General features: G+C 41.8%; 1 protein-coding gene across 1 annotated transcript in view; it reads left to right on the top strand.

The window, feature by feature from the left end:
- Positions 1-16,953, top strand: part of PXDC1 (PX domain containing 1) — a gene marked incomplete at its 5' end in the record, with an annotated part of 40,297 nt that extends 23,344 nt beyond the window's left edge. Inside the window, 3 exons of the mRNA XM_019518606.1 lie at positions 1,253-1,370; positions 10,264-10,375; positions 15,309-16,953. Coding sequence (XP_019374151.1) covers positions 1,253-1,370; positions 10,264-10,375; positions 15,309-15,426 — 348 coding nt within the window. The remainder of the gene's footprint in view (positions 1-1,252; positions 1,371-10,263; positions 10,376-15,308) is intronic.
- Between the last annotated feature and the right edge of the window lie 1,617 nt (positions 16,954-18,570).

The raw sequence follows: 18,570 nt of genomic DNA, 5'->3' as shown, positions 1-18,570 counted from the left end.
TACTAAGGACACTTGTTAAATAATAACAAAATGAGTAAAAATGTGTACCCTTGCCCCTTTTTTGCTTCCTTTTAATTGTAGCAGGACTTAGTCCCTTTTTTTTTAATTGGACAGGTCACTTCATCTCTTTGTCCCCTTGGTTGTCCATTTGCAAAAAGGTTATAGCACCATTTGTTTATCTGGTAGGCTATTGGGAGACACACTTAATGTTTCCAAAACACCTTGAGGTGCTTCAGAAGGGATATTTAAAGATCATGAAAAGATCATGATTCCTGAAATTCAGCCGCAGACCTATGAGTTAGGAGACATGGGATGTGTTCTTGGCCACAATAGAGATTTTGTTCTATGAATGGACAGGTTTTCCAACATGAGCAACTGTAATGGGGATAAAAATATTTTGCATGGAGAAATAATTAATTATTTTTAAGGTGCTTTCATTCCTCAAAAGGAACATGCTATAGAAATGACAAAGTATCTTTTATCGACGTAATACTTTTAGTGCAATGAATGAAGGGCCAGGCAATTCATCAAGGGCCAGACAAAGTCTAACTGTATGCCAGTTACAGTAATTCTGCATGTCAATTGTATTGCTATATAAAGGTCTGGGATGCTGAAATAAAGTGTGTAGTCATTTCCTCATGTCATGACAGAGTACTTACCAATAAAGCTCACTTATACAAAGGCTGGTTGCATGAAAATAAACAAACTCCCACTGGAAAGAAAAAACACATGACTAATTGGTGACTATTGAGACCGTCAACTACTTTGAATGGATTTCACATCCATAGATCATGGGCCTGCCTTGCTGCTTGTATATATCAGGATGAGCTCTTTTGAACTCAGCGGAGCTGTACTAATCTGTGAGCAATGTAAAAGGAGTTTCAAATTGCACTGACATTTGGCAAGATGAAGTGACTTATCTAGGGTCATCCACCAGACCAGTGGCAGGTCCAGAAAGAAAACCCAGGTTTTCTGATTGTTTTATTGAATTTTATATAAAACACCTAGAAAGTCACTGATGGGCAAGTACCAAAGCAGTAAGCTATAAGTAATAACTTATTAAACTAAACCTGAGAGTATGTGGCATTCCCACTGTAGTCCATGCAAGTTCCATCTACTCAGCTTTACTTAAGACATGAGCCAGTAACTGATGGCAGCAGGAACAGGATAAATAAAAGAAATGATTAGCCCGGGAATTCACTTTTAAACATATTTTTTCCCCTTTGATAGATTCTTTTTTCCTCTTTTTCAGTATTCTAGATCAGAAGTCGTCCTTACCTTCTTTGAAAGATCTCCTTTAGATCAAGTGTTGAAAAATGACAGTGTCCATAAAATTCAACCAAGCTTTCAAAGTCCAGTTAAAATATCAGGTAAGAAAGAATGGCTGAATAAAAATAGTTTTGTACTCTTGCTTTACAATTTATAGAATATCTTGGTGGAGGGCAGAACATAGTATATATGGTAGAGGTGTGGACACGAACAAAATATCTCCTTTAGGCATTTTGGGAATTTTACTTCATTAGCTGCTTGGCATCCATTAGCCATTCCTTGAGAAGTCTTTACCCTTGTGGTGCACATACAATTGCATCATCCTAGAAGATCTTTGGTATGAGAAACATAATAATATATTATTTCTGTAAGATGTACAAAGTTATTAAAAATAAATTGGTTACAGTTTATACTAAGGGCATATTTATAAATATTTGATAAAAGATTAATGAATGAATAATAACTATGATAAACACCTGAGCAGTATGTCTTACAGTTAGTTTCAACCTCATTGGTAGATTTGTGAAAATGATTATAAATGGTGAAGTCACTTGTTAATTGATCGGTTATCATACAGTATATGAATCCTTTATAAAACTATTTATCAAGATACCTTTCAAGAAAAGCAGGAGCATGCAGATCTGATGGCTGTAACAACAGCTAATACCACTACCAGAGGACACCTTGTTAAGTCTTATTGTGTACCATGACATTATACAATATCATTCATTTTGTTTGATTGTCTCCTCTTGACTTCTTTTCTCTTTATGAGGCCTCGGGTCATGTTTTACAAATGCTCGTTGCCATATGGGTATGTTCAGAATGATTTTGACCCTCCTACACCCATTCAGAAATTGCTGCAAAGTTGACTTTAACTATTTCACTCCTCACTTATACATCCCTCTGCCATGTTAAAAGACAGAAGTTTACTCATCTTAACTTCAAAGGCCCCTGAAACTATAGGCCCATAAGCCTCACATTGGTTTTGGGGAAAATCCTTGAAAAAATTATCAAGGATCACATCTGTGAGGGGCCAGCAGGGGAGATCATGCCCAGGGGAAATCAACATGGGTTCATCAAAGGCAGGTCCTGCCAGACCAACCTGATGGCCTTTTATGACCAGGTAACTAAATCCCTGTATGATGGTGTCGCCATGGACATAGTCTTTCTGGACTTTAAGAAGGCCTTTGACACTGTCTCTCACCCCATTCTCATTAATAAACTAAGCAACTGTGGCATTGATGCCTACACAGTTGGATGGGTTAGAAATTGGCTGATGGGGCACACCCAGAGAGTTGTGGTGGACGGGTCGTACTCGACCTGGCGGGAGGTGAATAGTGGGGTCCCCCAGGGCTCAGTCCTGGGGCCTACACTGTTCAACATCTTCATCAGCAACTTGGACGAGGGGGTGGAAAACACATTGTCCAAGTTTGCCGATGACGACAAGATGTGGGGAGTGGTAGGCATGCTCGAAGGGAGAGAGAGGCTGCAATTAGATTTAGACAGACTACAGAAGTGGGCAGATAGTAATAGGATGGGGTTCAATGTAGATAAATGCAGGGTGCTGCACCTGGGGAGAAGGAATCCACAGCATACATACAAGCTGGGGAGTTCCCCCCTTGAGAGCACAGAGGCGGAAAGGGATCTTGGAGTCATTATTGACTCCAAGATGAACATGAGCCGCCAATGCCAGACCACAGCCGGCAAAGCCAACTGCACCTTGTCATGCGTCCAAAGATACATCTCAAGCCGGTCCAGAGAGGTGATACTCCCCCTCTACGCGACATTGGTCAGGCCACAATTGGAGTACTGCATCCAGTTCTGGGCACCGCACTTTAAGAAGGATGTGGCCTGCCTTGAGAGGGTTCAGAGGAGGGCCACCTGCTTGGTGAGAGGGCAGCAGGGCAGGCCCTGTGAGGAAAGGCTGAGGGACCTGAACCTGTTCAGCCTCAGCAAGCAGAGGCTGACAAGGGGATTTGGTGGCTGCCTACAAACTCGTTAGGGGAGATCAGCAGCAAATAGGAAGGGCCCTAATCCCCCCAGCAGCACCTGGGGTGATGAGGAACAATGGCCAGAAGCTGCTGGAGAATAGGTTCAGGTTAGAGATTAGGAGGCACTATTTTACTGTTAGGGTAGCTAGGATCTGGAACCAACTTCCTAGGTAAGTGGTCCTCGCTCCTACCTTGGGTAAATTCAAAAAGAGGTTGGATGAACACCTGTCTGGGGTTGTGTGATCCCAGCGTGTGCTCCGGCCAGTGGCAGGGGGTCAGACTAGATGATCTATTTAGGTCCCTTCTGACCCCAAACTACTATGAAACTATGATTGATGCATTTAACAGCAAAGCCACCTGCTTAAATAATGCTAAGTATATACACAGACTTCAAAGACATGTAATATATGAGTTGAGATAAATGTGGAACAGTAGTTTTATGCTTCATCCAGCATCCAGGTGAAAATTCAGGGGGAATGTCTACACTTCTGTCTCTGCAGTTCAGGTAGGTATGTTGGAGACAGCTTTTAACTACCTAGCTCCTGTAATGTTGGGACTGGGAATGTGGCTGTGGCAGCTGACAAAAACCTGCTACAGAAGTTGGTTAAATATTCAAGTTGGTAGCCTGTACAGAGCTCCTCATTCCTGGAGTAACATTACCTGCAGTACCCAAAATAGCTAGTTTAAAACTACCTTGTGTATGCCAGAGTGAGCTGCTGCCACAGCATGGACTGCAGTGCAGGTGCACCAATTTTTTAATCAGCATGTGTGCTGCATCTCCACTTATCTAATAAAGTATCATGTGAGGAGAGTATGGCTAATAGTCCTAATCCACCTTACCCAGGGTATGTGTCAAGAAGTGGTGGGTACCTTAATTAATCTAAACTACAGAAAGTCCTTATGATGAGAACCTCTGTGTACCTATATTGATAAGAGTTGTAGATAGATGTACCCAGGAGGTGTGAATGCAAATGCAGGGAATTAGTCATTAGTTCTTTATATGATACAGCTTGTACAGTTGAAAGATATTTACCTACTTTATGGACATACAGACTAAGCTGCAATTAAGTAGAACTGGTAGGATTTTTTGAAGGAAATTTTTCCTCTTGGAAAATTCATACTTATAAATGTAGCTAAGCCTGATCTAATGGCAAGGATATACGCTTATACATAATTTCTCTGCAAGTTAATTAGGAACGATACGTAATGTTTTGTGCATAGTTTTATGTTGGTCACCCATTTCAGTGCCTGACATGCTACACCGTCTGTCATCTTTCTTTACTTCTAAATTCTGTTTGATCTCTGAAAGTGCATATTCAGTCAGGCCTCTTGTGGAGTAAGTTCTCAAACACTGTACTGTAAAGGGTAGTCTGCTTGAAATTAATGTACTGCATCCGATGCTTATGTGGGTCTAAGCCAAGTATGACTTCCTTGAAACTGTGTTGCCTGACAGCTGATGAATCATTGTTTTTGTAGAACTTGGGGTTTATTTTGCTGTGAGAAGGAAATAATAGTTTAACTTAACAATCTCTTGCTCAGTGTGTGCCTGTAAGCACATGGCATGGTGGGAACAGAAAACAGATGGAATATGCCCACTATGTGGTAGGTGGAGCAGCAGTAGTTTGCAGCAATAAGGGCATGTCTATACTGTTGTCACTGCTGGAACCTCAGCATAGCATAGATGTATCCTAACTAGCTTTAGACTAGTTGTCTCCAGTACTGTAGCAGTCTAGATCTGCATGGGCTTAATTTCTGAGCATTTACCCAGCATCTCAGATGGGGTTTGCAGCCAGCATGAAGCTCACTCAGTGTAACTGTAGCCAGGCAGCTACTAATATCAGTTGTAGCAGGTTTAAAGTTAGCAAAGATTTTAGATATGTCTATGCAATCTGTAGCCACAGTGGTGATTGCAGTATAGACCTGCCCTGAGTGCAGAGGTGGATCTAGAGGGGGTGTGATGGTACAGTTGCATGCCCATTTGGCTATTGCATGTGAGTTCCAGAATGGGGTCGAATCTGCCCAGAGTTCCTGCTTTTATGCAGCTCTGGAGCCCAGGGGGTAAGCACTGCTAGTACCACGGCCACTGCCAGTATCTAGTTCCTTCCTTTCCCCTGCTGATAAATTGAGCAAGAAGGGAAGGGAGAAGAAGAGTAAATGGCAGCAGCCTTCATACCCTTAGCTCCCTTGCCACATGAAAGCAGGGACTGTGATCAGACCCTACCCCAGTCAGCTGGTGAGCTCAGAGATCACTGCTTATGTGAAGCCCCACCAGGAATCTGTGTTGACCAGGCAGTATTCTCCGAGCTCACTACTCATGCGCAGCACAGCCCCAGTGGCGGGGGGGGAGGGGAATTCACCTTTCTTGTCTCATTCCTGGATTCACTTCTGCCTGCATGCACTCACATGGTAGCTACTGGTTCTGGTGTTCCTCTGTCTTATGTTGAAAAAGTCGGGTGCAACCCCAGTTGTCAGTAGTTACACTAACTAGTATAAAATGATGCAAGACAATGAGGACCAAAGCCATTGTTTCTAATAAGTGAAAGTCCTATATGTCTGATTAGCCAACAGAATTCTATGTCAATCACCTTTATTTGTTGGCAGGTTATATCAAATTTAAAAACAAGCTTTTAATTGATATTAGGCCATTCTAAATTTTGCACAATGAAATGATTTCCCTTTTTAGTCCAGGGTGCCACTAGATGGCGCTACATGTTAACATTGGAAATGGTTTGTGCTGCAGACAAATGCTGTAATATTCTTAGGTCGCATCAAGGGCATGAGGAGGAAAAGAATGCTGTGGCATTCCAGGCTTACTTCACGTTGGATTTGATACACTTTCTAGGCAGCTTGTGGTATCAGAATAAGCTGCAAAAATATTTTCTATTCACTAAAAAAGAAAACAACCTATACCCAAATGCAGTCCAAATCAAATGGGGTTGGGGTGGAATTCATCAGATGATATCTGAATTTAAGCTTTGAGTTCACATCTCAATCTATCATACAATGTTTGCTAGAAGATGAGTCATGGTTGAAGTGTGATTCTGGAGGGATGCAGTAAAAAGCCACCCACACATACATTCTATTGAACTTGGATGCAATCAGAAATAGACTCAGAGATTCATTTCTTTAACAAAAATCTGGAAGCACATAAGCATTAACCTGAATGCCAAAATGCATCTTTATCTAAATACATTTTTAATGCATTAATTAAATTGATGCTGAGGTGACATTGTAGCCGTGATGGTCCAGGAAATATGCAAGAGGTAAGAATTTTTGTGGCTGATATCTTTTATTCAACCGACTGTATGGCTGGGATAGACATAGGCAAGCTTTCAAATATCACAGTGTTGTGTTGCACATTACACTTAGGACATACTAACTGCACTTAAAACATTTGCATTCAATTGTTTGAGCGGCAAATATATGCTAAGTGCCATCGTAGCATAGGTTGTAGCTGTGTTGGACTAATATCTGATATCAGATTCACACAAAGAACCTTGTCTGCCGATCATAGCATAGTAAATTTAGGAGTTTCCCAGCAAGGAGTATCTGCAGATTGGATTACCTACCATGTGTTGAATTAGCCTCTGCCTGCTCACAAGAGGAAATACCATTAGGAACGTTCTGTACATTGGCAGGGTTGGGACCAACAAACAGCTGTTTGTTGATGTCACCTCCTGCAGCACACGACGGCATACCAGACTCTTCGAAGACTCCAGTGCTTAGAATGTGGGTTTTTTTAGACTGCAGTAAGCATTACTGTGTGACTGCTCAGAAAGCCTTCAAACTTGTAGCAATGCTACCACAATCTAAATAAAACATGTCTTAAGTGTAATGTGTGACAAGGGTCACAGTATCATTCCTTAGGCCTTCCTGTATAATTAAAGCCCTCTCTACACATTATAGGTATAATTCAATTAACTGGTTAATTGCATGATTACCTTGAGACCAGCTACACATACAAAGTAGCTATCACACAATAAAAAGCTCCAACCAGCTATAAAGTTAGACCTCAAAAATGTATACTAACTTTATATCTCGTTGCTATCGAGCTTTAATTTGTATGTGTAGCAGGGACTTCCCTGCAGCTGGGAGCCCCATCAGCTGACAGGGCTCCCAGTCTCAGGGGTGCACCATTCCTGGTGTGAAACTACTTGGCCCCAGGAGATCGTGGCAGCTGTGATCCCCCAAGGCCCAGGGGTGCATGAAACCCCCCGGGGCCCACTCAGGAGTCTGGTTCCTGGCTGCAGGTGAGGTGCAGCTGGGATCCAGAGCCTCATCAGTTGCTGGGTTTCTCCATTCTGGCTGCACCTAGGCCCTGTAGCTGGGAGCCCCCTGAGCAAAGGGGGATCCCAGCTGTGGCTTGCTTCTTCTTGCTGATGCAGGGGGAGTCCAGGATTGGGCTTCCCCTATACTGCAAATATGGTGCGATTGGATCTAATGTGCAATCCCACATGAGAGGCATGACTGTGAGGTTTTCCAGCAGGAGAGAAAGACCCTGATTGGCTGGATGGGGCAGGGGGCTACCTGGACCCCCTGCTTTGGTGTTCCTAGGGAGTTGGAGTTGGTATCTCAGGGGCTGCCCAAGGTCTCTGACTCAGGCTGCAACTTTAAAAAATTTTTCCTAGAGAGCCACTTAATTTTATTTCAGTCTTCTCTGCTTTTCGCTGTCAGAGTGGTACGTGGGTGTGCTTTCAGTGGTAAGCACCCATTGATTGCTGGATGTGGGAAAATGAGCCAATGTACAATGGGCACTTAATACCACAAATAGCTTTCAGTTCCATTGGCCCATGAATTGCTGATTGTTCCCTCCCCAGAAACAGGGGCACCTTCCCCACCCATCTCAATAGTGAGCATCGCCAGATCAGCCAGTTGCCACATGAGGGCTGGAGGTTGTGGGGACCGAGGAGTGGTGTAGCATGGGATGCCTGGAGGACTAACCACACACTAGTCACAGAAAGCTTGGTGTCCGCATTTAACACTGATCTGGTTCATGAAGAACTGGTTCAAAATAATACCATTTTTTCAAGGTATACTCTTGAAATGCTCTAGGAGGTTTACACTGTTCTAAACTGGCTTGTATATCTGAACACTTGCAGTTTAAATGTCATTTAAATTTCTCTAAGGGTCTGATTCTCCCCTGACTTTGGGTAAATCACAGTCTGCTCAGGTTAAAAGTGAGTGCAAGTGAGAGAAGAATTCAGGTTTTCTCAGCCCTAAGGTAATTCACTGATCATAAAACAAGAAGCAGTTGCTAGTCTGACTTCCCATTTTACACAGGCTTGAGTTAATTCCCAATTGAACCAGCGTATATGTTGTAAAACAATTTCTTCTGCATTGAAGGTTTTTGTGGTGATGTCTTCTATTGGACCAATGGTATAGTTGGGAAGGACATAGAAAAGATTTCAGGTACCACGGTAACCGTCCTTAAGTCTCTGGGAGAGAAGCAGACACAGCATAGCTAAGCAACAGATGGAACAAGGGCATGTGTAAAACCATCTGTAAATAAAAACAGAGAAATTAGCAGGTAGCCAGCAGATGAGCTCTCAAGGCCAATAATGTGTTCCAATGACCATAGGGATAAATTCTCCAGTGACATAAATGAACAATACTACAGGTAATTTGATGGTGTGAAACCTGCATTTAGCAGCTGGACAGTAATTTGATTTCCTGCAGAATTTCTGAAGAGTTAACTACAGGTTTATTTCCTTACTCCTAGCCTAAGAGCTTTAACTTTAAAACTAATTTAAATTGAGATTAAATTTTGGACTGTTAATTTAGAGCCACCTATTTGAGTTATAAATGATGGGCCCATGATGATTGCTCTCACTGAAGTTAATGAAATTGAGACCCCCCATAAGCTCCCTGCATTGTGCTTGCAACATGTTTACAAAGTTCACCACTTTGCAAGCAAAACAAATTGAGGTCAAAGTTAGTACAGACAATAAAATAAGCCTTCTATTTGTGTTATGTTGAAGTTTTGATGGGTCACTCTGTGTCTTGAAGACTAATTCTACTACATGATGGTAATTTGTCTGTGATTCTGCAAACCCTGACAGAATCACTGGAACCACTTGTATGAGTAAAGTTAAGCACAAATTTTTACATTTGGTGCCTTGACTTTGAAGGGTTATTCCAATTCTTCTCCTTACAATGCAGTTGTGTTCCTAAGGAGCTGGACTTATTGCCCAGCAAAATCAGTAGGGATCAGATTCTATTCTACCTATTAGGGACATAGCAAACTTACACAAAACACAACATTTACCACCTCTAGGGATACTGCTTCACTGAAGTCAAAGGGAATTTTGTCACTGGCTTTGATGAGAGAAGAATTGGGCCCTAACCCAGATTGCAAGGGCTTACATATGTTTAAAAAAAGAAAAAAAAAGAAACATGCTTTACTGGAAAAAGCAGCCTGTTAGTTTTACCCAGCCCTGTAGCATCTGTATAGATCAGGCACTTCAGCAGAACTTTTTAGACCTTTTATCTAAAGCTGATTCAGTCAGCTATTTGATAAAAGTGCCAAAAAAGCCCCACTAAAGCACCCGATCTATAAAGGTGTTGGGCGAGCCAGGTCCAACTAATGTGCTGCCTCTTCTGGGCATGTGCTGGGTTCAGCACGGGAGTGCACCGAGTTTAAAGTAAAGCACTGGGTTTTTTTGTGGGGTGGGGGGATAATATCTGTAAACAGCAAGATTTCCTAAATACCCTAGCACTTGGGGTCTTTCATGTTACTTTGATAGGACTTCACATGAGTCAAACGGCTTAAGCACTGGTGGGATTAGGTGGTAAGTGGCTATGAAGCCAGTATGAGGGCCCAGATCTTTGTTAAATTAAAATATGCTTTCAATTAATTGGCTTACATGAGTATTTAGTGCCCCTTCCGTGTGTCCAAAAGTCACATAACATCAGTTGTGCCAGATGCATGTGCACTCTGCCACCTTATTTCAGGAACCATCTCTCACCTCCAACATTTTATCTCTTTCTTTCTTTCCCCCAACAGAAATAATGCGATCTAACGGCTTTTGTTTAGCTAATACTGAAACAATCGTTATTGATCACAGTATACCAAATGGGAAAGACAAGCACCTGGATACAGATGCAGCAGAACACTTGTAAGTGTACAGTATGTTGTATATTATTCCTGAATAGTGTCTATTGTTAACTTTATCATAATCTCTTCTTGACACAATTTTAATATCCAGGTAAATGCACCAGCCATTGTATGTAAGACCTGGGTTGGTACAGCTGTCAATCCAGTTGAGGTTTTTCTGGGCTCCAAGGATCCAGTAGAAAAATATTCCCCATGGAAATCATTGTCTGTAGAGTGGAACCAGTCATCTTTTAATAGAAAGACTCGAGCTGGTCCTCTAGGGTAGGGGATCTTAACTGGGGTACCACAACCTATTGTAGGGTGATAGGTGCTAAGGGACAAATCTCCTTAACTCATTAGAGCTAAGGTGAGCTAAATTGTGGCAAAATGAAGTGCTCTTATATACAGGTGCATACTGCTCCAAGGTGGCAAATAATGTATTTCTTGGTAAAGAAAATCTTTTTTGTAATTTTGACTCCATTTTCTGCATGTTGTAGGAATTTGGGGATCAGACACTGCAAACAATAAAGCTTTCAAATAGAGTTTGAGTAGATGAGAATATCAACAGACTTTTTTTTAATGGAAATTTGCTCCTGCAGAGTTCTGTCATACCAACTGATTGATGTTTCACTTTAACAGTATCAATTAACTACAGGAAACTGTATATTCAAGAATTTTAAATATTTGTAATGAAAAACATTGAACTGCGCGTTAGTCAAGACAGTGAAAATGAAAGAAGAGAAGTCAGTAAAAATGTTGTGGATAAAATGGACAAAAACTTGCCCAGTGGAGTAGAAAGGTGCTAAATATATGTCAATTATATATTGTGATTTGGTTTTGGTGTAGACCCGATCCTCCTCTGTGATTATTTAGACTTCTCTGGTTTCTTGATCCAACAATAGGAAATGAAATTTGTGGAGTTGGTTGTGCTGCTTTCTAAATGTCTCTTGCCTCCCAAGCTTTGTGTCAGAAATTTTTGCATATGGAAATACATTAGGGAGGGATGCCGAGATAATGTCAAGACGCCTGGAATGTTGCCTGAAATGTAAACTTCTCCCATTAACATCTACCCATAGATAGCAGAGGCTCTACTTAGATGTAATAGATTGGACCTAACTCTTCTCACCATGACCTTACACCAGTGTAACTCCAGGGTCTTGAATGGCATCATTTTGGATTTATATTTGTGTTCATGGGGAGAACTCGTTTATACTTTTTTCACTAGCAGTGTTTTAGATAGTACGTGTTAAGGTAGTACGTGTATCTACAGCACATTAATGAATGTGTACACACGCCTAGAGTGAGAAGAAAAATATGTCTGTTGTAAAGTAATATATCTGTTGAGGGATTTGGGAATAATTAGTGAGGATAGAATAGGAATGTGATAATTAAGTTTTCTGCACATAACTAACAGTTTGAAGAACTATTGCCTCAGAAATCTTTGTTTCGGAAAATACCTGTTCACCATGGCACAGGGGCACATGAAATATCTCACTTCTATTGCTGTGCTGTCTGCTACAGTCTCTTCAAACTGGGTTCAGTTCCATAGGAACACTTTTTTTAAGAACTGTGAAAATCTACTAAGTCTTTCACTTTAAATAAAAGTTTTATACCTATTTTTCAGTAGAATATTAAAATAATTGCCCCCCCCACAACACACACACTTTGGTGTTTCATATCGTATATTAGACAAGAGAAACCATGTTTCAGAGTGCAGTGGAGTGTCTAGAGCTTTCCTGCAAGTGACTTGTGATATTTCTAGAAGGAAAAGAAACTAGATGTGAAAACTTGCCACTGCTGCTTCTTTGCCCTGCATCTTTGGTGTCACCTCTGAAATCACTTCCCTTAGGTCATCTGTGATGAGGTTGTTGGGATGACTGCAGTTGTGCTATTCAGTTACAGAAGTTTAATTAGACCAGAAGGATGTGATGATTCACTTTATACTGAAGCAATTCAGGTTCCATCTACTTAATCTCTCTTCAGTGAATTAAATGATATCTGTCTAAAGAGACGTTATAAAATATGAGCTGTTAGAAAACATCCCCAAGGCAGGTCCTGTAATTAGATCTGGGCAGGAAATTGTTTTCCCAGCCTACAAGAGTGTTTTCAGTTCAAAAACATTTCCTGTTTTTTATCAAAAATCAGAACATGGAGAGTAAGAGCCTTGCCTACTACAGAAAAGTCAGTGTATCCGTGGTTAAAATAGAGCCTGACATTTAAGTCCCTGGCCTGACTGAGATAGAATGGACTGAAAGAGTGGTATCTTGTAGCCCAAACGAGTCCCCCTAATCATAGGGCAGTAAGGTAACGCTCACTTGTACATGCATTCTCTCATTCCCAGAAGTTCTATCCTGGTCAGAGCTGGCATGCATATTGCATACAAAACTTTGGTTTTAAAAAATTAACATTTTCTGATACCCCAAAAATTCTGATCTCAGAGAATTCCTGACCTCTAATGCCAGGGTATGTAGAGAGTGCAGAAGGCACCAAACAAGGAGAAACTGAGCACATCTACATGTGAAATTAGTGTACATGAATAAACTCTGGAGCTTATTTCTCCAGAGTTTTTTGCTTCTTGGCATGCTGTTTGAATGTGCACCCTGGAGCAAAAAACTCTGGAGTATATTGCTCTGGAGTTTATTCACACACAGCACATTGAGCTCGGTTGGAGCAGCTTGATGTGCTGCGGAGGGGCTACCTGAGACTTGAGGGTGCTTCAGGGCAGGGCTAGCCAGCAGGCAGCCTTTGCATTGAAGCACCGTCATGCCAGCCGGGCAGCATCTACATGTGCGTTGCTGTGCATAAAAAAACTGCATTAGGCTGGTACTTGTATTTGCAAGTACTAGCCTGCTGCAGAGTTTATTAGTTTTGTGTACCATAATAGAGGCACTTGTGTAGATGTGGAAAGGTTTACTGCAGAGCTAATTAGGCAGCTCCACAGTAAATGTCTGGTATGGACATGCCCACTGAGAAGGAGGACACTTCTTGATTTCTAAAATCTAAAATATGTGCATAGAGGATGGCAATAAAACTATATAGGAAGTGGAGAAGGGATAGAAGGACCCAGGTGGAAACTGTAGTTATTCAGTCTCACTGGTATTAATTAAATATAGTGGTGTATTGCAGAAGCCAAATGGAGAGGATTATTTCTGCACTGAAAGGAATATATCTCCGTGTTCAAAACCAAAAGAAAAACAAATACCATGCAGGCTCTGTCCTCCATGTGCTAGGAACAGAGGCATTCAGAGTAGCTGCCAAATGCTGTGAGAATGAAATGAGAGGATCTGGGCCTTGATTACATGACTCATTTTTCCAGGGCTCACTTGCTAGCTTCCTTCCCTCAGTACCAGCAGCTGCTAAAGCAAGTGAGGGTGAGTCACTTTACTCCCGTGTGAAAGTGACTGGTGAATTGTTGAGACATTGAGAACAGAGATTCTTCTTAAGTGCTTTGTGTACAGTTATTGCCATATGATGGTTTGAGCCGCTCTTGGCAAGTGAACATTCACTGGATCTTCTCAGTGGTCTCTGAAATTGCCTGATGGGAAAGATTTCCTGGGGACACAGCCTTTCTGGAGGGAAGAGAAAATGGCTTGAATGCTTTTGATCTGGGCCAGCTTCAATGTGATGCACTTTACCTGAGCTTCATGAGAAATTGTACTATATCAGAAAGAGTCATAGGTGATAAGTAGCATTCAGTGGTGAAAAAGCTTCATAGAAATGCTTTTAGGTAAATATTTGAGCTAACAGGCAGTGGAAAATGTACTGCTTCCATCTAAGCACCACACTGTACTATGAGGGTTAGATCTTACAAATTTTATTCAGGGCAAGCATGAAAGTAACTCATCCTCCTCAGCCTCTTGTCAGTTCAGATCAAGCATAGTCCTGTGCTTGCCTGGCAGGGGGGATACCATGATCACCATGGTGACTTCCTAGCTGCACCCAGGGAAGACCTCTCTGCTGGCATGAGAGAGTACCCACATAAGAAATGCAGTTAACCTTAGCTTTATGCCCACTTTATGGAAACAGGAGACTCCTCTTTAGCTTGCTCCTGGGGCCTTATGGCTAAGGGCAAGCGAAACTCTGGGGCATGTGAACCCCAAGCCTCCTTGGGCCTGCAATTAGGATGCCCACCAAGGGTTTTGGAAACATCTGAAACCCCAGATGGGGGTGGAAGATGTTTGCCAGTAGTGGGGTCACTTATGGCTCTGGACTGACTCTTGGATTTGGAATTTGATTTGGCTAATTTGACTTGAAATATGGAAAATGAAAAAAAAAGTAACTCCTCCTCCTCCTGTTCATTGCTGTGGTTTAGCAAGACACAGACTTACTGTTACTGTGGGATGGGGGAACGTAACTGCTCCTTTTAGTTTTCCTCTCTCTGATGTGCTACCTCCAATAACATTTCACAGTTTTGAAAATGGCACTGGACTCTTCTGGCTGATGTATTAAGTAAACCTAATTACAGTGTATCCAGGCTTCACAAACTGCCTTTGTGGTTGTGGGCCTCTTAGGTGGTCTAGAGGTACAAGCAGTGGTCCAACAGAACGACTCACTGAGGTTTTGGAAGAAGAATTGGCTCTGTGGAAAGATCTCTCTCCTTCCAAGTGACCAGCACAAGGAGGAAGCTCCCACAACCATTAGAAATATTTCTGCTGTTACCCTGCCCTGATGTGAAATAAGTCTACTTTGTCAAGTTTATTCAGAACATTAGCCTGAAAGGTGGGCAAGGAGCATTAGCCTGAGGTGCAAATGGAGAAGACATTCTTGTCTGGAGATAGGTTTCCTCCCTAATGATTCCCTCAGTGTTCCCTAGAATCAGTCTTCAGCTTTTCTGCCTCTTTTCCCACTGTCTGTGATTGTTTATCCCCTCACTTTTTGTTCCTGACCAATGTTATAGAACTGTACTCAAATGATTTCATGCTTTTTCTCTTTTTACCCCCCCCCCTTTATTTTAGGTTTGAAAATGTCAGCGAGTTTACTTCAGAGCTGGAAGACAGTGATGACCCAGCAGCCTATGTCACCAATTTGACATACTATCATCTGGTTCCATTTGAGACCGATATTTTGGACTGAGGCAGTCCAGAGACCCAGTCAGCTAACATGCAGCCGACTTCTGTCCTAGGCTCTCATGTCCCCATTGCATTGCATTGCACTTCCATGAACAGAGCCTTGTAATTCAGATCACCAGCAGCGGAGTGGCTGTGAATATTCTATGAGACTGATGCTCTTCCGCAGTGACTCAAGAAGGTATCTCGTAAGGAGCTAACTGCTTCACTGCTAATGATCAACTCCTTTTCTGTGAAAGGAATAGATCATAGAACTACCTGGATTCAAGGAAATCTTTGTGCCAGTGTCCAGGGCAACCTCAGACAGAACCATTAGGCATCTTGCTCTAGTTTGGCCCCAGGGATCACTGATACCGTGCAACTTGTGGTAATGTCTATCTTTATTAGCTGCTTTCTATTATAAGGCACCACCAAAAGTTGTTTGCACATGTTCTGAGTGCACCTCTACCCAGTATTTATGAGAAGACAGACCAACTCCCAAACCAGCCAGATTCTAGGGGTGGTCACTTAAACCAGGTCTCATAGGTTGCTATTTGTTCAATTATAGGATAACTGGTGCCTTCAGTATAATGTCACATATACCATTGAGTGCCTGCAGGAAATACACACAGTCTGATTACTTTAATCCTTGGGTTTTGTCTTATCACCGGAGAGCTAACTTCTCATTCTGGAAATAATGTAGCAGATGGGTTGGTGGCATTGGAATGGAAAGTACACAGTAATTTGGTACCCTGAATGACTTCAGAGTTTTGGAAAGCTAAGCTATCATCCTACAAACGGTCGATATGCATGTTAGACTTTTGGATATGATTTTTCTCTTGAACCAGGAAATGTGAACAGTGCTTACAGTTGTGTATGCCAGAGAGATCATGACCTTCGGGTATTACTTTTCATAGAATGGGAGGAGATAAATGAGATGTTGAGATTTGAAGGTCTGTTTGACCTGAGAATTAAAGATAAGCAAAGAAAATAGGAAAAATGAAGAAATATATAGCCCACTGACGCTCACCTACTAAGCAAGATTCTAATCTTGCTTTAAACTGGCTTCATACTGGTGCTATCCCATTGAAACCAATGGATTTACACCAGTTAAGAGTTAGCAGAATCAGACTCCATAGCCCCTTAACTGCCAAGTAGTGCAGTGTGAACTTCTCTTTGGGTTTCATCTTGTTGCATACTCAGAAATCCCAAACTGAGCCAAGAGGACTCCACAACCTGCATGAAGGGGCATTGACCTCTCATCAGACATTTGGGCACATAATTACCAGCATGAATTTAAAGGGATATGAACTGCGAAGAATGCATTTTGAGCTAGTTATCTCTACAGTGACTTTGGCTTGATCCTGAAGAACTTGGTACAGCCCCTCTCCTTTTGCAGACTCTCTAGGGCTACATGTATAATAACAGTAGAACAGAATTTGCTATTGTAAATAATAAATTATTGAGAATCCTAATTCTTTTACACAATATGTTTTAAAAATATATTTTAAAAAATAAAATGTTACTCACATGAAGTATGCTATTTGCAGTTTAACCTGATGGCCTCCATTTATTTTTCTTGGAAAGGAAACAGGAATCAGGAGACATGTTTTCTCTCTGCCACTGCTATTAACCTGCCGCATGACCTTCAGCAGCTCTCTTGGCCTCTCAGTTTTATGCATTTATAAAATATAAACAAGGGGTTAAATTTTCAGATGTCCCTATGTTGCTGCAATGTTGACATCTGAGTTGTTGGAGCATTCTTGTAAATGGTACTCAGACAGACCTGCTTTTGGTAAGGCACCGTAAGATTTATGGATAAAAAGAGTTGTGCTAGAGTGCAAATTTGTGACTGAGTTTAAACGTGAGCAATTTTCTTCATCGTGGGAAGACAGTCAGCTACATACATGAATGAGGGTAGTTTTTGTGAACTGGTTAAATCTATAACGAAGACCTACCATACAAACAGAAATGGCACTAGGTTCACTTCAATCAGTTTTTTAAAACCAGTTTAGTTAACCAGATTCAAAAGAGGGGTTCAAGTCTCTCTTTTTGCTACATGCACACACACCAACTATATTAAAAGGGCAATATGAAGGTATTGTCAAGGTCAAGCACTTGCAAGTTAGGAAATGACAGAATCATGGTTGCCTGCACAATCTTCTTGTGTGATACATAACAGGTAGCCCTTGCATTTGTTCCTACTAGAATAGCCTCTGTAGCTATGACATCATCACTATGTTAGAAATAGCTTATGCCAACAGAAGGAGTTTTCTCCCCCATGCTCCTTGTCTATATGCCTTTGCCAACAAAACCATGTAGCAAAACCTGGCCTTAAATTATATACTATCTTTCCCCCTATAGCAACCCTGTTGCATTCAATGTAAAGAATGGGCCTGTTGTAGGGATTAACCCTGAACCCTAAATTTTCATTCCAGGTGGTATGTGAGAGTGGGATGTAGGGGGCATAGGTTCTTCCTCAAACCAGAACTACACCTTCCCACTCCCTCCAGTCTTCAGTCTTTCCCTGTTCTAGTCCTGCCCCTTCCTCTTGCAAGGTTGCATCTTTCAGTCCAGAGCTCACTTAGCTATTCTGCAGCAGCAGTCCCTGTATAGTCACAGTCTCATCTGAAGCTCTTTGTCGCAATGAGCTCCTCCTGCCCTTGCAAGCCCCACTCTTCAAATCAGACAGCTTCCTCTTCCAGGCTGCCTGGAATCAGCAGGAACTGTCATTGTGAGAGCAAGGGAGAGTCTGCTCAGGTGAGTAGTTGCTTCACCTCAACTGATGTGTACCCCAGAGGGAGAGGTTATCACAAAGAAAGTCATGCTCATCCCTGAAGTATACTTTGTGCATATAGCTGCTATAATCTAGGATGTCCCCAACCATAAATTACATGGGACTCTTCAATGGCTTGATGAAGTTTGGGTGGATTTTCATGGGGAGAACAAAAGGTTCACCTGTCAGACTGTAGCCCTTGCTAATGTTTTCAGAAATCCATAAGAACTTTTTAAGACCAGCAAAATTGATTACTGTTCTGGCTTCTCAAACAGCAGAATCCTTCAGTTGAATTTTTAAAAATTTAATCTGAGGCAGACATTCAGCAGGAAAACATCAACGCTTCTCCCCCCACCCTGCACCCCTCAAAAAACAAACACTGGGCAAAGTGGTAAG

This window comes from Gavialis gangeticus, unplaced genomic scaffold (genome assembly GCF_001723915.1).
Source record: "Gavialis gangeticus isolate Ggan-Ray unplaced genomic scaffold, GavGan_comp1, whole genome shotgun sequence".
NCBI classification, from domain to species: Eukaryota; Metazoa; Chordata; order Crocodylia; family Gavialidae; genus Gavialis; species Gavialis gangeticus.
This window is presented reverse-complemented; position numbering and strand designations above follow the sequence as displayed.